Genomic DNA, 26,389 nt, shown 5'->3' on the forward strand with positions numbered 1-26,389 from the left:
TAGACATCACTCCCTCCCCGCACGTGTTTTTGTTTTCATTTTCATTTTGCAGCTGATGATCGCAGGTCGATTTTATCCAATTTGTAACGCCGAAACAGCGTTAGGAAGTTTCATGTAATTTAGTAATAATTTTTAAATTACAAAAACATAAATCTGTGGACATTTTATGAAATTTTCTTGCTATTTTTAACAGGTAATTTGAACCTAAAATTTTCAGAAAGTACTTCTGGAACTTTTTTGTTTATGTACATATTATTATTATTAAAATTAGAAATGTGATGAATGTCTTTTCTGTAGTACTAGCATGGGATCTGGAAGCAAGAAAAGAAAGCACGGCCGAGGATCTCGTTCTCCGTCCAGAGACGACGAACGTCGTCGAGACAAAGATAGAAGAGACAGGGAAAGAGCGTCCTCCAGCAGCACTTCTCATCGCCACAAAGATCAAGCCTCCTCCAGCAAAAGAAAAAGGAGCAGTTCTCCAGAGGAATTTGAGAGGTCCAGGCAAAGGCCTGTGAAAGTTGATTCGGACGATGACGAAGAAGAGGATTTTTCATTTGAAAAGTACAAGTACGAGCTCAACATGATCTTCTTTCGTGACGGTGACTTGATCAAACAGGGCACTGATGAGTATAAAGACTTCTGGGATTTTTTGAGAAATTACTTGGCAAGTCAGAAGAAATTGGGCAAAAAGTACCAGCCCGCTCGAGAGTCTCGTCTGGACCCTGATCTTGGCATTCCAGTGGAGTTCGACAAAAGTCACATAATATCCATTGGCCTGAAAGCAAAAATGGATGAACTGATGTCAAGGATGCCTCCAAGGGACCGCAGCACTGGACGGTGGTTGTCGCAGAAGAGAATTGCAGAGTTCAGGGACATTTTCCTCATGTACCTCGACTTCAAGCAAAAGGAAAAGTTTAAGAAACTGAAAGCGCTGAGAGAAGGCCAAACCAATTTGCCTGTAGCTCACTATAGGTAAAAAAAAAATTAAAATTTATTTAATAATCTTTTTTATTTCCTTCTATAGAAAAGAAATTGTTGAGGCTGTGCAAGAAAACTCTGTTGTTGTGATTGCTGGAGATACTGGCTGTGGAAAATCAACCCAAGTTCCGCAATATCTCATCAGAGCTGGCTTTAAAAACATTGCCTGCACTCAGCCTAGACGAATTGCTTGCATTTCTCTCTCCAAACGAGTAGCTTACGAAACACTCAATCAATATGGCTCCGAAGTTGGATATCAAATTCGATTTGAGAAGAGCAAAACGCAGCACACTAAGATTCTGTTTATTACAGAAGGCTTGCTTCTTCGCCAGGTTTGTATTATTTAAAATCAATCGTTCATCAGACTTATTATTTAATTACAATGTTTTAGGTACAAACTGATCCTGAGTTATCCGGGTATGACGTAATTGTTTTGGATGAGGTACACGAGAGGCATCTTCATGGAGACTTCATGCTCGGAATTCTGAAGTGCTTGCTGTTCCAAAGAAAAGATCTCAAACTAGTTCTTATGTCGGCCACAATTAACATTCAACTTTTCGCTGGATTCTTTGAGGAATTTAATCCAAAAGTTATTCAGGTAAACTGTCTATTTTATTGAAAATTAACTCATTAAATAATACCAATTGTCTTTAGGTTCCTGGAAGATTATTCCCAATCAAACTTCACTACAGACCAATAGTGCGAGATAGATTTGCAAAGAAGTCTGAACGTTTTGATCCTCATCCGTTTGTGCAAATTTTGCAGTTGATTGATAAAAAATATCCAAGTATTAAATTTATTTGGTTTTTTATGAATTTGGTAAATAATAATGTGTTTGTAGAGGATGAAAAGGGAGATGTGCTGATGTTTCTGAGTGGAATGACAGAAATTTCCACGGTAGTTGAAGCTGGTAAATTGTACGCCCAAGAAACACAAAATTGGATCATCCTTCCTCTCCATAGTACTCTTTCAATCTCCGACCAAGATAAGGTAAAAAATCTTGCTCAAAACATTGAAAAAGATTTTTATTTTACTTAAATTTTTATTTAGGTCTTTGACTATCCTCCAGATGGAGTCCGAAAGTGCATTGTCTCAACCAATATTGCTGAAACGTCAGTCACAATTGACGGGATTCGTTTTGTAGTCGACTCGGGCAAAGTGAAAGAGATGAGCTATGATGCAACTTGCAAAATGCAACGGTTAAAAGAGTTTTGGGTCAGTCAAGCTAGCGCAGAGCAGCGCAAAGGCAGAGCAGGTCATTTTTTAATAAATTAATACATCCAACAAATTTATTCAAGTAAAATTAATTTAGGTCGTACGGGTCCTGGTGTCTGCTTCCGCCTTTTCTCTGAAGAGGAGTACGAAGCAATGTCTCCTTATACAACACCAGAAATTCTCAGAGTTCCCCTCGACTCTTTACTTCTGCAAATGGTGGCAATGGGTTTGCCTGATGCGAGACGCTTTCCTTTCATTGAGGCACCAGCAGCTGAGAGCATTGAGCAATCCATAGGTACTTTAAAAGAACAGGTAAATATAAATATAAAATTATATAATTTAAATTTTAACTTAATTTGTATCTAGGGGGCATTAACAGTGGATGAGCACTTGACGCCCATGGGCAAGATGCTCTCCTGCCTTCCAGTTGATATTACAATTGGCAAGATGCTTATCCTTGGTTCCATGTTCCACCAAGTTGAACCAATACTTTCTTTGGCTGCAGCCTTGAGCGTTCAGAACCCATTTACTAACAAAGCATACCGAGATCCAGATTGTGAAGTAAGTATCATATTTGTTTTTATAAACAAGCCTCGTTTATATAAAAAATTAAATATTTTGCAGAACTCTAGAAAAGAGCTGGAATCAGATCACGGTGACCCTCTTACTCTGTTAAATGCTTTCCGTGAATGGCTTGAAGTAAAGCAGGAAAATAATGATAACCCCGGTCACTCCACAAGATGGTGCAAAAGAAGAGGCTTGGAGGAGCAGAGATTTTATGAAATGACAAAACTGCGCCGCCAGTTTAAGGAACTGTTGCAAGAATCGAGGCTTTTGTACTCGGCTGAGGAAGAGAAAAAAATGACAAGCAGTGAGAGAATCCAGCGGCACGGAGAACTTCAGTTGTTAAGGAAAATGAAAAGGGAGCACCGGAATGAAGAGCCTCGTAAAAGATCGGTGCTAAAACTGGATCCTTGGGGACTTCAAGAAAGTGGAGCAGCTGGAATGGAGGAAGAAGGTGGAAAAATCGATATCAAAGATGTGGAATTTCGGCTTGGAAATGACAGGACTCAGCTCAGAGTAAGTTTAAATAACTGCATGATTATCTAAATAAAAATTGTTTTATATTTATTCAGAAATTGCTCACGGGAACAAAAACATCTGGACTGCGTGACCTCATGATGCTGAAAATAATTACTGGAAGCGGGCTTTACCCGCAGGTTGCTGTTGCTGATGAATTTAACCATTCTAAGGTAAAGAAGCATATTTTTTAAATTAATTTCAATATGTTTTCAATGGCTTATTCCAACAGTCCGCGCCTGAGCAAATGTTTCACACCCGAAATAAGCCATTCGCAATGCTGCATCCAATGGGATTCTTTGCAAATCACCCAACAGAACTTCACCTCTCTGAATCTGATATAGATTATCCTCCTGGTTTTACAACAAAGCAACCTGTCAGCTCCAAGCATCAACTATTAATGTATATGTAAGTGTTAGGAGCTTGGATATATTTTTTTATTTTTGTAGTAGAAGTTCACGATCGAGGGTTGATTCATGGTGGATTGAATTTAAATTCGGCTTTTCCTCGATGGGTTTTTGTGAGTTTTTATTGTTTAAGAAAAACAATATCCTGCTCTACATGTTTCGGCTGCGGGCTGCAGCCATAATTCATGAGCTGTGAAAAACATTTTGACAAAAATTAGTACAAAATTAAATATTTTTTCAAAAATTATTTTTCTTTCAAATTGACAAAAAAAAAAATTTGTCAATTTGAAAGAAAAATAATTTTTGAAAAAATATTTAATTTTGTACTAATTTTTGTCAAAATGTTTTTCACAGCTCATGAATTATGGCTGCAGCCCGCAGCCGAAACATGTAGAGCAGGATATTGTTTTTCTTAAACAATAAAAACTCACAAAAACCCATCGAGGAAAGGCCGAATTTAAATTCAATCCACCATGAATATTTTTTTATTATAAATTTATTTGGTGCTAATCAATGCAGGACGCTATTGGAAACTACTAAGCCATACCTAACGGGGACCATGAGGATGCCTGCTGCTCAAACTTTGCTTCTCTTTGCCAGTTCAATTGACACAAACTTTGATTTTACTCGAGTTGTTTGTGACTCTTGGCTGCAGATACGTTTTGCCACTCCTGAAACTGCTCAGGTTTTGGTTTCGAGAGTAGCCAAGCTTCGGGCAAAATGGGAAAGGCTGATAGCACTAAAGCTAGAAGGTATTTTTAACTTATTGTTAAAATCAAAGTTTTATTGATTTATATATTTTGAATTTAGACACAAAAATAGAAGAGAATGATGAAAAGGAGAAAACAAGTAGTAAAAGTAGCAACGAAGCTCGACAACTGGAGGCTGAAGTCAGCATCGACTTGATTTCTTTCATGATGACTGAAGTTTTCTACGCAATCCAAAGGCTTCTTGCGGCTGACATTAAAGTTCTATATGTTGGTGAAGGAAGTAATGAGTGCCCAGTTGATCCCAATCCCCTTCAAGAGGATTTTGAAGCTATTCCAGACAAGAAAAAGGGAGGAATGCGGCTCACGCCTAATATAACCTACAACTGGTAATTTTATATACTCATACACAGGATTTTTTATTTTGAATTTTATTTAGTTTGACAGACACTGGAGACACTAGCTGGACAGGCGTCAAGGCCATGTTTTGCCCCAACTGCAACCTACCTCTTTCAGTTCTCCCGATTGAAAGAATGTCACATGAGATGATATGCAAATCCAAAGAAGAACAGGATGGTGAGTGAACTTTTACTTTATTTCACAAATTTGTGGTTATTGTTACTTTTTTTTACTCTACTTGATAGATACTCATTACATCATTTACATCCATAAACAGAGGCCATAAGCGTTCAAATAATTTAAAAAAAATTATCATTTCCAAAATACACGTTTAATTTGGGCTGGAAAATGTGGTGTTTCCGGCTGTCTCAAAACAGGTCCTGAACGGTTTCAGCAATCAAATCAAATTCTTCCTGATTTTTCTCTCTCAAAGCAAATGAAGCTGTGCCAACGCCCGTAGCTCTGCCAAGTAGTGATTTTAATTAATTTGTCTTTTTTTTTGCCATGCAAAACCCTTCATCTTTTAAATTCGCCAATATCAAGGTCTCCTGACCTTCAACTGACACTGCCCCGTAAGATTTAGCCACCGGCAAATCAATGCCAATGGTTTTCAGTCTTGGCACGTTATTTAGACATTTATTTTGTTGAGGAAAGGAACACTGCTCTATAATGCTTCCCTGCGAGCTTTGTTTGTCGAGGCGCTTTTAACAATGACATTCACTCTGGCTCTGTCGTCCTCGTATTTCACCTGCCTAATTACGGCGATAAAATTATCGCCGCTATTCAAGCCAGGTGACACTTCCCACTGTGGTTCTTTCGTAACTTCTCAATTCTGTGTTTTTCAAGAGTCTTAGCAATCAGTACTCACAATATAAAAATACTGCGCCTTCTCCATTTAAAATTAGTAGCTTTAATGTGCAAGTAATCTCTAAGGACCGCAAGCGCAAAACACAATATTGAATGCTCATGACCAAGTAATATTGAAAGTTTCTAATTTAAAAATCTTTCATAATTCTCATAACAAGACGATTTTTTTTTAAATAATTTAATTAATAGTTTTAACAAAAAAATTGACCTAGCAATTTTCTAATATAATTTTGCAATAAAACGCAGTAGATTTAATAAATTTAAGTTTTATTAAGCACATTTTGTTGTAAATTAGCTGATTTAACTTAAGCAATTTTAAAAATTATGACTGCTCTTTGGAGTGTGAATATTTTATAAAAAACCCCTTTCAATTGCGTGAACAATCATGTCCGTCACTCTGTCTCTAATAAGCACATTTTTATAAGTTGTCTGGTGAAACTTATCGAAAACTTCTATCCCGCCCTCCAACTTCGGTTGGTCCTCTACTGGGGTTACGAAAAACGGCACTGCCATGAGAGCGTGAAGAACTCCAAAACTGGCAAACCTTTTCATTTCCTGGTCAACTTGGTACTTGGTAATAATTGACTTTTTCGCTCCCATGCTTAGAATTGCTTCATTCACAGCATCAACGTAGGTCTTGATAAATTCATCGTAATGTTGGTCAAGCAAACTCTTCTGGCAACTGCAGTACAGCAAGTAGCTCAGATCGAGCGCCAGAGAACTGAATCTGGCAATCTGGAAGTCAAGGAAACGCAAGTCCACCGGCTTGCCCTGCTCGTACTTGATCATGGTGTTGTTGACCCAGCAGTCACCGTGGTTGATTACGGCTAGGGGTGTCGGAGTTTTCACCATTTCAACTAGATTGGTGAAAAACTCGTCCGAGACGGCGCGCAATTTTTGCACGTATTCGGGTTTCTTTGGGTACCTGTCCTGCAGCATCCTCACACCTGCATTGCAAGGAAAGTGAATCGTGCTGAACTGAGGTCTTCCCTCTTCAAAGAAGAAAACCTCTTTGATGTAATTTCTCACTTTAAAAAACTCCTCCGGTTTCAATTCTTGCATTGCTAGGGAAATTGCATGGAAGAGACCCAATTTTTTCAGCACAAAGTGACATTCCTCCAAATTGAATCCCTCTACTTTATCTCCCAGAGTGAATCCACTCAGGCTGAGGTCTTCAAGAACTAGCACGTCCGAATCGCCATCAGAAGTGGAACAGAAATATATCGGCACCGGGACACTCGCAATTTTATTTCCGCTTGCCAATTTCAAAAACTCGTCCATCGCAGGCACCACTTGAGAATAAAAAGCCTCTTCATTTTTGACGAATTTGTGCGACTGCAATCCCTCCCGATAGGCTTTGTCGGCCGGTGGACATTTGAACACAAACTTGTCCTCCACGTGAGCACCGTTGCCGTCGCGACTGTGCGCGGTCACTTTGGTTATTTCACCCATGAAGTTGTCTCCCGGTTTGCATCCAGCCGCGATCGAGTGCTTTTCCAGAATTTTGCCTTCCTTGCCCAACACCTGTCTCAAAACCGCTATCAATTGCTCTGGAAGCGATGCCATTTTTACAACTCCAACTCACGCCTACTCGAGAACGAGAAGACGGTTTGAATAATAATAGAGGCCCGTTGCACGTCACACGAGAGCTCTGCGATTTCTGATATAGTCGCGTGAGGGAAACTGCAAGGCCACCAAGCTCCCTCCGATGCGCGGTTCTCATTTCGACTCTCGTTAAAATTAATGTGAACATCATCAGTTGGAAAGTACCCCCCTGGGTATATAAACTGACTCTCATATTTGAGCGTGTTCGTTTTGTTATCTTAGTGTTGTTTGTATATCTTTTTATCACGATGAATCTTAGTTAGGTATATATTATTTCTCAACTGCTATCTCTGCTAAAAGGTCACCTTTGTGAACATTAGAAGCTTTTTAATTTTTATTGTGTTAAAATATTTTTATTGTGATAGGAATAATTTTATTTGTGATTCCTATAAAATGATCAGAGATTTTTAAAAAAGCCTCTGTCAACGCAGTGTTTCAAAAGTAACGCCAACTGCTCTCGAGCCTCTGGAGTGTCCGCTTGCATTTGCCGAGCGTACTCTTGCACAAAGTGATCTCTCGTTTCGCCCGAGACCTTTTCCATATCTGGTGTGTGTTCTGGAGGCACACAAACAGCAGGCACAACAATACCTGGAACAAATTAAATTATCAAAAAAATTTAAATAAATTTTGTATATGTTAATTTTTTTTATAATTTGCAACATAAATTTGTTCAATTTTTGAAATATAATATTTAAAAATTATAAATTATAATATTTAAATTTTTTTTATTCTTAAATAATTTTCACCTGCCATGGTGAGACCATAGGGCGCCGTGCGAGCCATTTCCTCGTAGAGTTTTTCCCTCGAGAATATTTTTTCGGGGTCCATTGCGTGCTCTTTAAAAATAGAAGCCAAACTCTCGTGATACGTCTTGAGCAATTCGTCGTAATTCTCTGACATCATTTGGCACTTTGGACTGGTGAATAAAAAGTACGTCACGTCGGCGGCCGGCGTCGTGATCCGTGGCAGTTGATAATCGAGAAATCGGACGTCTGCGGGCTTCTGCTCGGACTCATACTTGAAAAGCAAATTGTTTGTCCAGCAATCTCCATGTGTGATTACTTGGTCACCCAGAGCGGTGCCTCTTATGATGTTAGCAATAAACTCATAACCCCTATCAATTAATTTGCGATAATTTTGCAAATAAATATTTTTATCATCATTGTCAAAATAGGGTTTAATCGTCCGAAGCGTTTCCTCAAAACAACTCGTGACAAACGGTTCGAAGGCAAATTTACGGTCTTCGTCCCAAAACATGTCTTTCACGAACGGCCGCAGCTCTTCAAAAACCTCCAAATTTGCTTTCTTTAGAATAAAAGAGGCCGCGTGCAGTTTGGCCAGCTCGCCAAGCACCACTTTGCAGTGCGCCAAATCCAGCCCTCTTCTCCGGTCCGCCATGCAAAAGCCGTGCTCTTTCAAATCCTCTAAAATCAAGGCGTCGTGTTCGCCGTCCGTGATGGACTTGTAAAATTCCGCCACGGCCAGCGGTCTGCTATTTCGGTGCAGGTGCTGGGTCAGCGCCGGAATGACTTTTTCGTAGAAAGATTGCTCGTTGGCGAACAGCATCGGCACGCTGAACGCCTCGCGCCGCGCCTTGTTTTTCGGCGTGTTTTTCACCACCAAACTCAATTCGGCGCGTTCGCCTCCCTTCACGCTTCCTTTTACTCGGACCCTATAAATCAGGGCCATCAGTCCGTCGCCCAGGGCCGATCCAGGGGCGATGTTGACGTCCTCGATGTTGGTCCATCCTTGCTCTTGCAGCGCGAGGATCAACAAATCCTGCACTTTTTTCGAGGGCAGTTTTTGCAGGCGCGTTAACACGTCTTCCGAGAGCTCCATGCTCGCACCTTGTGGGTGTCGCTGAAACGCAACCTTGAGCCCAATATTGCTCTGACTGAGCAAAAAAGTGCTGATAAGAAAAATAGGGCCCAAGTTATCTCACCGATATTTTTATTTCATGGCGCGATGTTTTTATAAACATTTTATGGTACTTAAAAAAATAAAAATCGCTCTCTGTTTATTTTAATTTATTTACTAGCCAATTAATATTATTTATCCAACTTGAATTGGCCTTCCTGTTAATGTCGCATGCTACATATGGCGACCCTGCAAGCGCCAATTCTTAAAAGTTGCAGACTTTATAAAGTTGTTTTGCCATTTCAGCCGCTGAAGCCGAGACGAAGAAAGAAGTCACGTGTCCGCCGCCAGGCTCTGAGAAATACCCAGCATACGAGTGCCCCGACTGCAAAGAAACTTTATACTTGCCACCCGTCGAAATTCTCAGGCACAAAAGAAGACATTTGAAGTGAAAGAAAAAACACTTGACAAAAAAATAAACTAAATTTATTTTAAATTATTTATCTTTTAAATTTGGATTTTGTTTTATTGAAATTATGCAACATTGTAATTTGCTAATTTCATTCCAGAATATTTATTGGCTTATAATCACGTGATCAATTATTACGTAATTGTTAAGAGTCTTTTGTTCCATCCATTTGCCCTTGTTATATAAACTGACAATGAGTCTTGCCTAAAGTCTCACTGCAAACAATTGAGGTTGCTCGCGTAATAAAAAATTACCACAAAGACAAACAAAGCCACAGTTTGGAATTATTATTTATTATATTTTAATTGCAAATGGTTTAAAAAAAATTTAATTAAACCTCTTCTTGTTTATACAGTTCATTTAAAAATAAAAAATAAATTGGTTTTTGTTAACGTTGTAATGGAATAGGGGCGCGATGGAACTTTAAGCATGTGCCAAGTTCCTTGGCCTACAGACAGAGTTTTAAGATCAAGTACTTGAATCTATGTAGGGCCTCATGCCAAATAGTTCGCCGCGTGATCCAAAGTCTATTTTTGTGAAATTCAGCTAACTTGTACCGGCCGCAATTAGATAATAGTCTTGCTTTTGCAAGTAATTAACAAACTTGATTTTATTTAAAAAAAAATTTAATAAATAAAATAAAATTTTCCTATGGCAAAAAGCAGCAAAAAGTATTTTGCAACATAGGTACAGGTACACAGTCAAATTATAAATTCAAAAAATGGAAAACCGTACAATTTTCACGCCCACAGGAGTAACACCAAATAAGATTAAAATGAAAAAAAAAGAATAAGAATGTCCCCAATATTCACATTTCACATGTTGGGTTTCCCTAATGTAAAGCACGTGCTGTGCCGCGCGCGATGAACGCAAAATTGAGAGAGAAGCCGCAAGCAAGACGTAAATTATTCTTGTTTGGTTTTTCGAACAATTGGAAATTAAAACTTTTGTTTTCCACGTCGTGGGAATATACTTAATTCAATCCGCGGAATACGCAAAGAGTTACTTCACTTTCTCGGTGACGGTGAACTCAATTTTGCTTTATTGATCGATCCCGTAAACGTGCAACACCAAGTGCTGCACTATCGAGGTCATTTACTAGCGCATCAAGAAACTAGTGCCGCTCTTTGAGCTACTTCGTTTTCAGTCCTTATAGCAAAGAAAATTTCCTGCACCGTAATAACAAAATATTACATCTATACACCATAATATAAATATTTTTTTTCAACACTCAAATTTCACAATTTTACCAAAAATAACTTTAATTTTCAAATATGCAGTTAATTTAATTCATTTCTTAAATACATATTTAATTTAATATGTGTTTGGATTGACAATACCGGACAGTACTTCAAAAATAATCTTGATATTATCTGTTTTTGATATTTTAAGTTAGTTTGCGTCAACACCAGAAACGTAAAATTTTTATCATCATTATTTTTGTTCTTTGTCCCCGCTGTTAGCCTCTTTGTCATATTGAATCTTTCTAGAACGATGAAAGATCTCGTTTGTATTGTGTGATAATGAAAATAACGTAAGTGGAGTTGAAAATTTAATTTACTAAAAATAATTATATAATTATTTTACATTCTATAGAAACTCCAAACTCTTTGAATACTCCTTGTCCTTCAGAACTTCCTCTGATAATTTTTTTTTTTGTGATAGTAAATATGTCGCACAATTTTCCGGTTTGCAAAAATAATGGTCTTGGTTTTCTCCGTTGCACCACCTAGCAACACGCGCAAAACACTTTTTCCGCATTGGAGTCTTTGACCTTCGTCGTCGTGATTCCAAATTATTGCGCGGGTTTCGTGCGACGGCGAGTGACGACACAGATCACGTGATCCAGCAGCACCAATCACACGCGCGGAAATACCCGAAGCTGCGCACAACGAGAGAAAAGTCTTCGGTTGACGCATTTTTCGCCATTGTTGATTCCGAGGCGATAAAACCAGCAAGCGTCGTCCGAGTCTCTCAGATTTAACTGTGAATATCCGAGCTACAAACTTCCAACTCGACTTAATACTGCACATCCTCTTGTAAGGTAAATTATCCGGAGTGTTTCGAGCGATTAATTTTTTCAATTCGTCCGAGAATTTAGCGAGAAATTTGAATTTGAAAATTGCGAACTTTCTACTCGCTGACGCGCATCAGACCTCATTATTTTTGAATTTTCAACACTCGCAATCTTCGTTCTTCTCCAACGGAATTCAAACTTTATTAGTGAGATTTAAATTTAATTCATCCATTCGTTGTGAAATTAGCGATTTTACTTGCAAATCGGTCGGGATAAAATTGATTTCCCTAATTTCATCATCCTTGAAGAAAGACGACGCGTTGCTTGTTAAGTCAAAGAATTCGAATTCTGGCTGCCTAAAGCCTCTAAACTGTTCTTAATATTCAAATTTTTAAAAGATTCCACTACTTTTTAAAGCGTTTTAAGTCTTTAAACTCTGAAATTCTTGGCGAAATCTAGTCAAGTTTCCGGAAAGTTCTCGTCGACTACAAAATGGCTGACATGAATTTCAAGTCGAGTGACGACACATTTATTGAGTGAAACAACCGTGATTCATGTTTTTTTCCTGCTAAACAAGCTAGTCATTGTAGAAATTTTAAGCATTCTTACAAATTCATCTAGAAACCGAATTTCATCATAGTTTTTTTTTAAATTATGCAACGATTATTATAAATTTTTTAAATTTAAAAAAAAATTTAGCGAGTAGTAAATTAGTTAATTACCTACGCAGTTTGCAGCCTGAAACTGTTTCGTAGCTGTTTCGGGTCATTATTAGCTGCGAAATTAAATAATCAGATTAGGAACCATTGGGAAGCTCAATTCCAGAGAGCTTCCTTCACTGATACTCTTCTGACATTTACATAATCAAATAAAAAATAATTTATTATTATGAGACATAAATACTAATTTTTTGTTATTTCTTCAGGTAAAATGCAGATCTTCGTGAAGACCCTCACCGGCAAGACCATCACCCTCGAGGTCGAGCCCTCAGATACCATTGAGAACGTCAAGGCCAAAATCCAAGATAAGGAAGGCATCCCACCTGACCAGCAGCGCCTGATCTTCGCTGGCAAGCAGTTGGAGGACGGCCGTACTCTGTCTGATTACAACATCCAGAAGGAGTCGACCCTCCACCTGGTTCTCCGTCTGCGTGGTGGAATGCAGATCTTTGTCAAGACCCTCACTGGCAAGACCATCACCCTTGAGGTCGAGCCCTCCGACACCATTGAGAACGTGAAGGCCAAGATCCAGGACAAGGAAGGCATTCCTCCTGACCAGCAGCGTCTCATCTTCGCTGGAAAGCAGCTCGAGGATGGTCGCACCTTGTCCGACTACAACATCCAGAAGGAGTCGACCCTCCACCTGGTTCTCCGTCTGCGTGGTGGCATGCAAATTTTTGTTAAGACTTTGACTGGCAAGACCATCACCTTGGAAGTCGAACCTTCGGACACAATTGAAAACGTTAAGGCCAAAATCCAGGACAAGGAAGGTATCCCTCCTGACCAGCAGAGACTGATTTTCGCTGGCAAGCAGCTTGAGGATGGACGCACCCTGTCAGACTACAACATCCAGAAGGAATCCACCCTCCATCTTGTCCTTCGTCTTCGCGGAGGTATGCAGATCTTTGTCAAGACCCTCACCGGCAAGACCATCACCCTTGAGGTCGAGCCCTCCGACACAATTGAGAATGTCAAGGCCAAGATCCAAGACAAGGAAGGCATTCCTCCCGATCAGCAGCGTCTCATCTTCGCTGGCAAGCAGCTTGAGGACGGCCGTACTCTTTCTGACTACAACATTCAGAAGGAGTCGACCCTCCACTTGGTCCTGCGTCTGAGAGGTGGCATGCAGATTTTCGTGAAGACCTTGACTGGCAAAACCATCACCCTGGAAGTTGAACCCTCCGACACCATTGAAAACGTTAAGGCCAAAATCCAGGATAAGGAAGGTATCCCTCCTGACCAGCAGCGCTTGATCTTTGCCGGAAAGCAGCTGGAAGATGGACGCACGCTCTCTGACTATAACATCCAGAAAGAATCAACTCTCCATCTCGTCCTGCGACTCAGAGGCGGGATGCAAATTTTCGTTAAGACTTTGACTGGCAAGACTATCACCTTGGAGGTCGAGCCCTCTGACACAATCGAAAATGTGAAAGCCAAGATCCAGGACAAGGAAGGAATTCCCCCTGACCAGCAGCGTCTCATTTTTGCTGGCAAACAGCTCGAGGACGGTCGCACTCTCTCAGACTACAACATCCAGAAGGAGTCGACCCTTCACTTGGTCCTGCGACTCCGAGGTGGAATGCAGATTTTCGTTAAGACCCTCACTGGCAAAACCATCACCTTGGAAGTTGAGCCCTCAGACACCATCGAAAACGTGAAGGCCAAAATCCAGGACAAGGAAGGAATTCCCCCTGACCAGCAGAGACTGATTTTCGCCGGCAAGCAGTTGGAGGACGGTCGTACCTTGTCAGACTACAACATCCAAAAAGAGTCCACCCTCCACCTTGTCCTGCGTCTGCGTGGTGGTATGCAGATCTTTGTCAAGACCCTCACTGGCAAGACCATCACCCTCGAGGTCGAGCCCTCCGACACCATTGAGAACGTCAAAGCCAAGATCCAGGACAAGGAAGGCATTCCTCCCGACCAGCAGCGTCTCATCTTCGCTGGCAAGCAGCTGGAGGACGGCCGCACCCTGTCCGACTATAACATTCAGAAGGAGTCGACTCTCCATTTGGTCCTGCGTCTGCGAGGTGGAAACTAATTCTTCTGCTTCTCATATGATTCCAGTATTTTAAAGTCTGCAATTTTTATTTTTCATACATTATTCCAGAAAAATATCAGTCAATGGTTTAATTTAATCTTCTGAGTCATAACATAATAAAAGCAGCATTTGCAAAATATTTATACATTTGTTTGATTTTATATAGGAAAACATAAATGATGAATGTCATAAATAAACCTATAGGGATGAAAATATAAATAAGGATTGAATTAAGAAAAGCTTAATAAAATAACAATAAAGTGGAAGTAAATTAAACATTCCACAAAGAATAAAGGAAGGCCATTTTTTTATAATAAATTGTATTGGTGATAATGATATTTTAATTAAAGAGAGAATTATTTGTTGGAAGGCCACATAAGTCTTCATGGTCAACAAGAGCATCAGAGTTGATGATATTGATTAATTAAGCTGATAAATCAGGGCTTCCATAACACATTATTTTCTTGTTTGCGGAGCCACCGGTCAAAGAATTCCCTTCGGTGGGAAAATTACTCGTTTCTAAATTTGAAGTTGGCCGGTAGATGTCGCGAGCTGTACATGAGCGAGCGGTTCAACCTTGAAGCAAAAGAGTCAAAAGCACCATTGGTTTCGCGCCGTTGGGTCCAGCCAATGAGGGGACACCAATATCGTCAGCACTCCAATGACGTCATAGGAAGTACAAGTGCAAGTAGCACCAAATGATCCAGAGTGCAAGGTGGTTGTTTGATCGTATGGTGGCTCTTTTCGCCTAGTACAGGTAAATCTGATTGTTGATTTTCGGGTAAATGGCCCGGTGGTGCCGCCAAGGGTCGCCTTCGGGGGACGAGGGTCGCCGTTCGCGGGTGGCATCGCCTTGAGTGGCAACGTAAACATGAAAATGGCAACTGTGGGCATCACTTTGTATCACACTCCGTCTTGGTGGGCATTGCTGCCGGACTGATAATTTACTTAGCGCTCGTTGCCGTGTTGATTCGCGTCGATTTGTCGCGAAATTCCATTCGCTGCGCATTAAATCCTGAAATTAAAAACGTTTGTATAAGTTAATTTCTCGGTTTCCCAACGGGATTTTTGACTCGGCTGCTCTCCGACCGCATGCAGTGTTTTTGTTTATTTTTCTTCATAATACTCTGCTCGAAATGTCTTCATGATATAATCTGTCGCTTTAAAATGAATTAGCACTTTTTCTGCTCCGTGCGAGCGACAAGTAGGAAAATTACAATTGCGTGCATGTCTCTCAGGAAGTGACAAGCACTTGCTAATTTGAAAAGAAAACGACTTATTTATTTAAATAGAAAAATTATAATTTACTAAAATTCAATTTTTTTATACCAAAATCAACACACGCGCAAATTTTTTCAAATTAATTTCGGAGTGCGAATATTGATAATTGTAAATAGTCATAAAAGCGAGGAGCCTCAAATCCGTGAACAGAGATAATCACGGCGCGCGAGAGATGCAGTTGGTGATCATTCAGCCAAGGTCAACATCTCCACAACAACTTGTAAACCTTGCTCCTTGATGAATATAATGTGTGACCTATTCAACAGTCTAATAGTTAACAATTATGCAATATTGGATTTCTACTTTTTCCCACGTCTGTGGTTATTTAACATAATTAATTTCCTTTCATTTTCTCCACTCAATTTTTCTGCCTTTTAATTAATTTCATGCTGGCTGAATTGAAAAATACTCTAAAGAGCTTAGTAATGAAATGTTTAAAAAACATTTATTTATAATATTATATCTATATTGAGAACAAAAATTATTTATTGATTCATGAACTTGTAATTTTAAAGTGGAACAAAATTTTATTTTATGAAAAAAAAAAACTCTTTTAGAAATGACAGTCTTAATTTTAGCTTTAATTCAATTGAGCCAAAAGTTGTACTTATAAAGGAATCTAAAAATATTCAAAAAAGACCATAATAAATTTTATTGGCTTTACTTTCACTTGATCTGAAATAAAAATCAATAAGTAGGTAAAACACTTACAAAAACTCCAAAAATAAATAAGTAACTTTCCTTCTATTGATGAATTTTTTCAGATCAGTTCCAACTGGGCGAGACGTGTCAACATCTTTGCTGCTTTCCCTAACGAGTACACCTGTCGTGCTCTTTGTTTATTGCTGACTTTTTAAGGTAGGCAAAATCAAGAATTTAGCGAAAAATATATGCAAATGTGCCTAATTAATTCAGATCGGATGTGTATGTGGTAATAAGGAAATTCGTTTTACATTTTAACACACTCTTAAAGTCTTAAATATACAATTTTAATGATCTTTATGTTCCTGCTGCTTTTGGACCAGCGCTCAATTAAAAGTACACGCTGTGCTCATGTCATGTAAAATTTTGATTTATTTTCAGAAGTAAACCGCTTTTGATTAAAAAGGAAACTGGCAAAATGTTATAAATTGACTTGCTCTATTTTCCGTTGCTAAAGTTTTCTCTAAATACATGAAATCGCCATAATTATTCAATTTATCAAAGCTGTCTGGATATAAGTATTGGCGTTTTTAATATGCTTTTAAATATTCCTTTTCTCCAGATATTGAGAGTTACGCCCAGAAATTATACACTTTGATTTATATTTTCGTCAAAATTACTGGCAATATGCGTCAGTATTTAATAAAAATTAAAAAAAAAATGCGAAATTTACAATTACAACACCAGATTAGACCTTAACAGGATCGCGCTTTCTTCAGGTTTTGAATAAATTATGATTTTAATTGAAAGGGATCTTAATTAAATAAATTTTTTTAGCATAAAACAATATTATCAAATTCTTGTGTTATTATTTCTTATAAAATTGTAATTTTTCTTTAAATAAACGATACAAAATGTTTGAGAAAATTAAACAACACTAGATTTTTTTTTTTTATAAACAAGACGCAAAAAAATTACAAAATTTTATGTGCTGTCATGCATTTTTTAAGGAATAATCATGTGCTATAGTGCCTATAGTTCATAAAATGTGCGCTAACAACATCTCGCATTATGTGTATCCAATTTGTTAATTTTTTTTACTCAGATTTAGGAATAATACGGAATTTTTCTTTAGAATTTGGTTATCAAGAAAACAATTTGCAAAGAAATTTTGAAGTAAATTTGTTTATTCTTATTTGATCAATATCTTCATTTAATTATAACATCTAATAATAGCCATGTTCTCAAAATGATAACCGCTAAAAAGTAATCACAATGCCACAAATATACGCTGATGACGACCTTGCAGATCGTCTCTGATATTGAGGAAAATAAAAGATGGGCTCATTTGGGTACAACTTCTTTTTCAAGTCAATGCAAAAAAAAAACACTAACTGGAAAAAAATCCAAAATAATAATTATTGAAAAATAATTATTTGCAGAACGTGACCAAAACTGGCAGAGCCATTTTGTAAAAAAAAAAACATTTTTCTCTCAAAAGAGGCAAAGTTCTTAACTTCTATTGATTGTCTCCTCAAGAAGTGTCAATTTCTGCACTAAAAAAATTACGACCAGTGTCTTTATTTTCCAATATATATTAAAAAAATAAGCCATGATGGTTTAAGGAGAGGCTTGAGCACAAAAATAAAGCGGCCTCATCAATTTTGATGGTAATTTTTCTCTACATCAGCATTGGTTCGTTCAAGAAGACGTTGAATTTTTTGGGAGAACTGATTTTTTGACATTTTACATTTTTGCTTGTGGGAATTTTCTAAAATAATTTTTTCTCAAAAATTAGCCTGATCAAAATTGATAAAAATTTCAGAAAATCACGTTCATATCACCCTATTTAAGGAAAATAAAATCATTAAGTCGGTCGACATTAAAAAATTTACTTTGATCTTATGGGAAAAGGTGGAGAAGTTTTATTTAAACAGTGTAGATTTCACGAGATCCTCGTAAAGTAGAAGAAAGCAAAAAAGTGCAATCACAATTAAATTTAATTTCTAGCAAGCCTATTTAACAGAAATTGAACTGACGCCTGGATTGCTCAACTGTTAGCTGCATGAAAATATATTATTTAACCTCTCGCCAGAGAAAAATGTTTGCTCGGAAGTTGCGTAAAAAGTTTTGCAATTTACAAACACAACTCGCGGAACTGCTCTCAAAAGTATGAATATGATAAAAAAAATATCGGTACACAAATTTATTATACAAGTCCAATGTCATTATTCACTTTCGTTGCATCACGACTTTGCTCGATTCCCCTCTGAGGCAATTCGTGCACATTTTTTTTTTCGCTGCACACGTGCTCTCGCTCACCGGTTGGGTTGAAAACGAAAGTCGAAGAAGATGACGCGAGTTCAGGTAGACTAGTCAGCAGACAGGTGCGAAATGAAAAGAGCAAAAAGACTCGAGTTTTTTTCTCTCACCTCGCGCACCACGAGTCAAAGACAATAAAAGCTCATGCCCCACTGACTGACGAACCCTTTGCGGGTCGGTGTATAATTTTCACGGCCGGTTGCACAGAGTGCGCCGCGCGCGATTAAATTACACCCTCGGCACCTTATTTACCACCGACATGTGCGTGCATTTTTTACTTGCCTCGATACCGATCAATCACCGCGGCTTCGGAACAGGTGCGCAGGGTGAATCGGAGATGATTGGATCCCAGGGCGAATTTCGCGCCGCCGACGCGTAATTGGGTTTTTGTGTGTTGACGACCGGGATTAAAGAGCGTGTTCAGGATCGTTTTCAACTGGTTGTTCGGTTTTGATATTAAAAAAATCTGTGTTCGTGCAGATGGACCGAGTTTTAGAAACCAAATGGAAATTTCTGCTTTCCATACAATTGGCGTGATACTTATTCTGGTCTGATTGAATGGAGCATAATTTAAGTGGATGTAAAGTGTGGCTTTGGAGACCGCGAAATGAAATTTTATATATGCTTCTCAATTTATAGCAGAGAAGAATAACCGTTAGGCCGTGTGCTAATCAAGACGCTTTTAAGAACAGTAGCTCTGAATCTTATTTCAATATATTATGGAAACCATATTATTATTATTATTATTATTGCCACTCTTTTCTTTCAATAATAGTATTAATAATAATAAAAAAAATGCAATCATTATTAGTACCAGCTAGGTTATAAAATAATAAAGGGAAAGATGCAATAATGCTAAGTTTTGACTTATATATAATTATGAGGCCTCAATATGTAGTTCTTTCATACGAAATATTTAAATTTTTTTTAGCACTCAAATAATTAAGAATTTTTTTTTATAATTCTTAAATTTTTTTAATTTATCTGTAGCTCTTGAGATTGTAATTTTTATTACAACTTTCAATATTATTTTCTTTCTAATTTTGTTAATAAATTTCTGTAAATTTATTTCATTTCAACATTAAATGGCTTTCAATTAATCCAATTTATTAATGTAATGTATGTGAACTTACGTCTTGCCCAGAAACAAGTGTCTGAGAGATCTTGCAAGTTGATTTGCATGCAAAATTCAATAAAAATTTATTGAAAGTACATTGCAAGTATTACTTAGCCGATGGACGACAATTTACCAGATTTCATGTTATAAACTTGAGATTTATTTATATAGATTTTTACAGCTTTCTCGCCTTTTGGCTTTAGTGGTTTTGAGATATGGTCCAGATTTCAGTAAGTAAAATTGCAAAGGTGTTTTAGTTTCCGATTCCAATCACTGTCATATAAATCAGCAAGAAATTATTGCCAGTTATGAATAATCTATACAAAAATATCTATAATAAAATCATTACAATATTTGAAACACATTTCCTGAGAGAACATATAAAAATGGGATAGCTAATGGATTCCGAAAGTTGTCTTTTTTTCGGTTGTGAAATTGGAACTGAATTTATTTGGCGGAGATAAAAGCCAAATGTACATACGCGGGCGACCCCGGCGCAAACGAATTAATTTGCACTGCTTGCAGGTTTATGGGTTAACTTTTCTCACTCAGACGGATTTCAATTGTTGAACACATCTGTTGAGATAAACTGGTTCCTTTTTCTGATCTGTAGAAATAGTTTTCTTTTGGGTGGATGTAAAACCGTGTACTCTGTGACGTCAGCAAAAGGAAACGTACTTTCGTTTTTTTGAGACTTTTTACACGTCCCACAAGCGTGTAACACGTTATTTATGAGATTTTACAATATATTTATTATAACAAGACCACACGATTTATCAAAAGTTGCAAAACGTTCATTTGCTCAATGGACCTGATTAATATTTTGGAGAAAATGCAAATAATTACACGGCAGGTACAGTTGTGAAGTTGATAAAAAGCTCTTAATCAAGACACTTATATAAATAATGAGTTCGTATGAATCCTTTTTAATGCAATTTTTAACCCATGCGGTCAGTATAATTTTCAAGATTGAAAAAGTACAATTTGCACGAGGAACACGAAGCGACAGGATGTTGAGTCTGCATTTCTCACATCTGTACGACGGTGCTCTTGGCATTACATTTGTGTGCGAGGCTCGTGAGGTGCGTGCTGATAGCACAAGGAGCCTTTGTTTGCAACGCACCGAGTATACAACACCAAACTATAAGCTCACATGTTTTGTTTACTGCATTATACGTTTCTACACTCGCAGATAAAACTATTATACGCGCCGATACACATATGTATATAAAGTGCGAAGGGATTATTTACTCTGCGGCGGATAAAAATTCTTATCACGATGCCAACGCATTCGCAAGGAGTTTAGCAGGAATACCATAAAATAGACATCATTGTTCAGCAAAGAAATTCAATTTGTGATGGTCAGTTAAATTTTTTGGGTTGCATATATTAATAATATTTAAAATTAATTATATTAATTAACATTATTTAAAATTTAATCAATTCTCGATATTTCATTCATGGTTCTCAAATACAATTTATTTTCTTTTGCTGTATTTTATTTTTGCCACTTGTGGTAGTTTTTATTCGTGTTTTTTTTTTTATTATTGTATAATTTTGAATGAAGAATTGTTATTATTTTCTATTTTAAATTGATAAAAAAGTAGGAAAATTGGAAAAAGAGAAGAAAAAGTTCATGCACAAGAAGATGGTTTCCAAAACACCCGTAATATTAAATTAATTTAGCCATATTAATGATTTATAATTTAATGTATTAAAGTTAAAATTATTATTGATTGTTTATCTTATATTATTAATTTCTTTTTTAATATTTTATTATTTATTTTCATTTTCAATTTTTTATTTAATAAATTTCATTGAAGGAAATTTAATTTTTTTATAACTTAATTTTCATTTTATTTTTTGATTATTATGATTATTTAATTTTTTATTATATTTTACAGTAAAATTAATTTAATAACCCTTGATATTTTAAAAAAATTTGTTTTCTCTATGAATTTCAGCATTGTTAGCTGGGCAGATAGAAATGAAATTAAGTGGATTATTCATGCCAAGATGGAATTATGCGAATAGGAGATGGAGGCAAATAATATAACAAATTGCGTTGCAACTCGGCATTTTCCCTCAACCACAACGGAGTGGAATATCTTCTCTCATGATCCGAGCTTATACACACATTACGTAAAGTGGTGGGCAACAGGCCAGCCAGCGTTGATGATGAGATACTCCGTGATGCTGTACAGATGAGCTCACCTTCGGAGGCGCGGAGTGCACAGCAAATGACGTCATGAAAAATTACATACATTATAAATGCTTATCCTTATATTCGCGGGTGGGAGAGCGAAATTCGTTTTTCTTAATGTTTTGCGCGAGACAATGCGACTGGCAGTCTGGAACAAATTTTCTGGTTTGGATCGTGCAGAGCGACGCAAAGAATGCGAACTGCCCGATTAGCGGAAAACTGGCCACGGGCCATTTAGGTTCAAGTTTTCGGTTGAAAGAAAGAGACCTCGCTGACCACTAACAAAACTACAACGCGGCACTCCTTTCTTTATCCAACGCATTTTGTGAAATCGTAGCGAAAACGGAATAATTTTTAAGAGACTAGTTTTCGCTGTCGTGCGTGGTCATGTTTATTATTGAAATCAGTTGGATATCGAAACAGCAGGAGTTTTAAATGCTAAGGAAGTGCTCGCAAGGCACAGTTCAACGCAGGCAGAGAGATTGCACACTTAGATTTTTATTGCTTTTCGATTCTGGCGGCGCGACACATTTTTAATTGAGCGCATTATATGCTGTTATCCGATCGCAGCCTTCCTAAATCCCCGGCGCAAACGAGAAATTTCGTGCACGTACTCCTTGTCGCGCCACTCACCTTTGTATGACGTCAAAGCTTTTGGCAATTCACATGCGAATTTTATGCTGAAAAGGACATTTTATTGACTTAATTTAATGAGGGAGAAAGTTGAAATTCGCCACTTAAAAAAGTGTTAATCTCTTTCCACGATATCCTTTTTGCATAATTTCTGCGGATTTATCCGAAATTTGGAAAGTCTAATTGCACTCCATAGGTGACCAAGGCTATTGATTTTAATATAACTTATTTTTTTGTGTCAATTAAATGCCGAGCTTTAATCACCGCTTCGGGTTCTATAATTTGTGAAACACGTCAATACTGCAGATCAAGGAAGAATCATACCCTAGTTAAATTTTTATTTTATAAATGCTAAAGAAGTTTAGTGTTCAAAACTCGAAAATTTGCTGACAATTAAATGTTTCTTTTAGATTTATTTTATTATTTTTTTTATATAGTATTGAAATTGCAAAAAGAATAGCCTGATCCTGAAACATTCCATTCTTTAGTTATAAGAATTACGATCATGATTGCAGATATGTTTGTGACATAAAAATGTGGGCTGAATGAAATGATTTAACTTAACAAGATATTTAACTTAAAGAAAGAAAGTGCATAAATTTACCATTGATGAAAATAAAATGCTTGTAAATTTACAATTTGACACTTAAAAATTCGTAATGTGACGCCTGAACTCAATTTTGCAATAATATATAAATTTCCTTTTGGTTAACTTTTTTTACATAACAATGCAATTTTCAGTAAAGATATTTGTAAAAACAATAGACCTGCCAAATATTCATTTTTTATTAACATCCCTAATAGATCTGATGTCCTTTTAACATGAACCCGGTATAATATTAACAAATGGTGCAAAGTGCTCGCATTTCCGCCATTCACGCCAATTTGACTTGACCACAGAGAAACGAAAGGCGGAGCTGATTGTGAGAGAAATCCATCATCGTCAATTTCCATCAAACAGCGGCGATTCCGTCTCATGAATACATGCATAAATTTCAACCCTGCTGACGAAATCCGTTAATAAAAATCCTTGGCCAAATGTATGCAACCGGCGGTGCTGCATTTGTTGCCGCGGCGGCACGCGAACCATCTCTCTATGGCAGCGGCGATGCGAGTTTGATAAGTGGACGCGCGGCTCAACCTTGATTGTATCGAGCCGGCCGCGGCTTCACGCAAGCAACCCCGCGTGTCCGGCTAACTAACTTTCGAAAGGTTTGTTGCACCTCTTTCGCCCCCGTTGAGGGGCTTCCTCTTGCACAACAACACCCCCTGGCATTAGCAATGGACCAAGCACGCCTTTGACGTAACCCGGTGGAATAATATAACATATAAATGCTCGGCCGGCCGCGTTTTGTGTAATGTACTTTTGACTCGGCGACCGCACGGGTTGAAACTAATGGTTTCAATAAGCGCCGAGGCCGACCAGCTCTCTTTTTTTTGCGTTTTGTTCGATAATGAGACCAGTTCATTTTCGGTGGATTGCGACCCAAAATAAATTGGGTGAAACCTTACATTTTGTGTCATTTTTTTTAATTTCAGTTGCGCAAATGAAATTTTATTGGATTCGTGTGATTCAAGAAATAAAAAATTAAATGAGAGAGAAGCGAAAATTAAAAATTGATTTTAATAATTTGATTTTTCAGCGTTGATTAGAAAATTTCTAAATTTTCTTTTAGGCACAGGCTTGCATTCCAAAAACTATAACATTGAATTTGGAAGGAGTTTTCTGGAACTTCCATGCTTATAACAAATGAATTAAACTAGAAATTTCATTCGGAGCACTCTTGCGCAGCGTCCAATAAGTAAATTGACATCATACATTGTTTTAACAAAATCATTCATGTCTTGGCCTGACAAAAAAAAAAAAATTATAATCTGGGCTATTTTTATGCAAAATTTTGTGAGTCTGCAATAGAATAATTTTCAATTTGTGCCTATATCCGCAATTTTCTTAGAATATTTTATTAATTAAAATAATAATAATAGTAAATTCTTATATGGACTTTAGGAATATTTTATATGGATATTTAGGAATATTAAAAAATAATGCTACTATTGTAATTATTAGGAATTAATTAATGTTTGAAGTTTTAGTTTATTTTTGAAAAAGGCTTCTTTTTGTTATTAAAATCTCAGTAAAGTTAGTTAAACTAATATATTTTGTAAAACAAATTACATTTAAATAAAAATTTTGGTTCACCATACAGCTTTATTTTCACAATCGATAATTTAAAAATAAATCCATGGTGCTGATTGCTAGTCAAACAAAATTCATTTCTTCAAATTATAGTGCATTTGAAATGTATAATTTTATCTTAATCAACAGAAGCAAAATTGTTGAGCAAACATATCAGTGAATTTGCACAACTATAAACTTGACTGATTTATGAAAATGATAAGACCGTCTGATGATAATTTCACCTCATACTTATCTTTAAAATTCTTTTCATATGTTATCGATTTGACATTGGCTCTTTGAATATAAAAAAACCCTCCAATATATTTTGCAAATGACATGCTTTAGATTAAAAAGTAGTATTGTATAGAAACTTTTTATTGAAACAGGCACTAAAAAGAGGTTCCTAAAAATAAAAAGATAAATCGCAAGTACACGCACATGATAAACAAAAACTATCAGATACATCAAAGTGTCACTATATAAATTCTCTGCTTCAATGAACTCGTTTATGTTTCTAAATCTCTGCGATAACAGTAAAGTTGGCGTACACATCTTTAATGGCATTTGGTTTACTGTTTTTTTTTATATTTTATCCTGTATAAAAATCTGATGGTGTTTTTTCAGCATTTGAAGCCAATGAAATGCATATATAAGATTTTGGAGAACAAAACATGTTTTTTAAAGTCAATAAATTTTATGAGCACCACTTTTATGGTCACTTTTCCAATTTTTACACCCACATCAGTGAATGTCCAAAGTATTGTCGTGAATATTTAAATTAATAGAAAATCGTTACACGTGTTTTTGCAGAATTTCTCCCGCGTTCGACCATGAAGACCTCTGTGATGAAGAACTTTAGTCTGGTGTCTACTTCTACGGTGAGTTATTTGTTAAACTTATTGTATTGCTTATATACTTAATTATAAAATAATATTATAAAAATGTTATTTTAATAATTATTGCAATTTACTTTCTCTGAATAACAAAACTATTCTCAAAGCATAGAAATGAAAACTGATAAATTGTCTAATTGAGCTAAAAAGCCATGGTATTACGAAATTACGTTTTCAACGTGTAAATTGGACGAGCCAAGGTGCCGTGCCTCCGCGAAAACCTTAAGAGTACCTTATCTTCTCCCTCGCCGAAGTTCACGCTGTGCTTGAGAAATCGCAGTGCGTAATTGAAAAGGCTTGTTTGATAATATCAAACCACAACAACGTGATGTATTTGTTATCCACGTGTAGTAAACAAGCCATGGCACCTACTCGCAAAATAATAATTTATTTTGTGTGCAATTACAGTAATTATTATACCAGTAAATACTTTAAATTTCACGTGCAGGGATTGATATTTATAATTTGATCGTTATTAAAATAATTTTAATTTTGTCTTAAAAATTTTAAGAGGAAATAACCAATTATTCAACTTTTAATATAATTTGTGTAACTATATATAAAAATAATATTAATAAATTTATATTTTTAATATTTCTGCATTTAAAAAATTATTTCATATATTTTATTATTGAGCATAACAATTTGAATTAAAAAAATGGACATTATTTGGCCAGCCCTTTTTATATTATTTGTCAAATGAATTGAATTGGGAAATTTCAAGACAGACTTTCGTCAAATAATGCTGTCTAAACATG

General features: G+C 36.8%; 5 protein-coding genes across 9 annotated transcripts in view; 3 read left to right on the forward strand and 2 right to left on the reverse strand.

Moving 5' to 3' along the window:
• The first annotated feature begins 8 nt into the window (after window positions 1-8).
• Window positions 9-9,627, forward strand: LOC132199080 (probable ATP-dependent RNA helicase DHX34). Its single transcript, XM_059623531.1, has 16 exons — window positions 9-193; window positions 298-972; window positions 1,025-1,310; window positions 1,370-1,576; window positions 1,633-1,765; window positions 1,820-1,968; window positions 2,029-2,233; window positions 2,291-2,505; window positions 2,560-2,754; window positions 2,818-3,273; window positions 3,330-3,446; window positions 3,506-3,681; window positions 4,200-4,432; window positions 4,491-4,776; window positions 4,827-4,963; window positions 9,422-9,627. Exons 2-16 carry the CDS (start codon window positions 305-307, stop codon window positions 9,565-9,567), a joined length of 3,609 nt encoding a protein of 1,202 aa, XP_059479514.1. The 5' UTR covers window positions 9-193; window positions 298-304; the 3' UTR covers window positions 9,568-9,627.
• Window positions 5,904-7,362, reverse strand: LOC132199082 (uncharacterized). Its single transcript, XM_059623533.1, has one exon. It carries the CDS (start codon window positions 7,217-7,219, stop codon window positions 6,005-6,007), a length of 1,215 nt encoding a protein of 404 aa, XP_059479516.1. The 5' UTR covers window positions 7,220-7,362; the 3' UTR covers window positions 5,904-6,004.
• On the reverse strand, window positions 7,614-9,114 carry LOC132199081 (uncharacterized). The gene is made up of 2 exons (XM_059623532.1): window positions 8,005-9,114; window positions 7,614-7,846 (listed from the first exon to the last, which is right to left on the reverse strand). The coding sequence occupies exons 1-2, from the start codon at window positions 9,095-9,097 to the stop codon at window positions 7,656-7,658; spliced, it is 1,284 nt and encodes a 427-aa protein (XP_059479515.1). The 5' UTR covers window positions 9,098-9,114; the 3' UTR covers window positions 7,614-7,655.
• A 1,847-nt stretch (window positions 9,628-11,474) lies between the features above and the next one.
• On the forward strand, window positions 11,475-14,501 carry LOC132198638 (polyubiquitin-C). 2 transcript variants are annotated; one of them, XM_059622787.1, is made up of 2 exons: window positions 11,475-11,628; window positions 12,527-14,501. In XM_059622787.1, the coding sequence occupies exon 2, from the start codon at window positions 12,532-12,534 to the stop codon at window positions 14,359-14,361; it is 1,830 nt and encodes a 609-aa protein (XP_059478770.1). In that variant the 5' UTR covers window positions 11,475-11,628; window positions 12,527-12,531; the 3' UTR covers window positions 14,362-14,501. The 2 variants fall into 2 exon arrangements, with proteins under 2 accessions (XP_059478770.1, XP_059478771.1); XM_059622788.1 differs by having other exon boundaries at window positions 11,502-11,623.
• Window positions 14,502-15,009: 508 nt separating this feature from the next.
• The window catches only part of LOC132199112 (myocyte-specific enhancer factor 2), an 80,628-nt gene continuing 69,248 nt past the window's right edge, over window positions 15,010-26,389 (forward strand). For 2 of the 4 annotated variants that reach the window (XM_059623595.1, XM_059623601.1), the window contains exons 1-3: window positions 15,010-15,118; window positions 16,407-16,500; window positions 25,549-25,616. The gene's annotated coding sequence lies outside the window, so the exon portion shown is untranslated. The remainder of the gene's footprint in view (window positions 15,119-16,406; window positions 16,501-25,548; window positions 25,617-26,389) is intronic. The other 2 variants (XM_059623602.1, XM_059623603.1) reach the window with 1 other exon arrangement.

This window comes from Neocloeon triangulifer, unplaced genomic scaffold (genome assembly GCF_031216515.1).
Source record: "Neocloeon triangulifer isolate White Clay Creek 2 clone unplaced genomic scaffold, ASM3121651v1 ptg000013l, whole genome shotgun sequence".
Classification (NCBI taxonomy): domain Eukaryota; kingdom Metazoa; phylum Arthropoda; class Insecta; order Ephemeroptera; family Baetidae; genus Neocloeon; species Neocloeon triangulifer.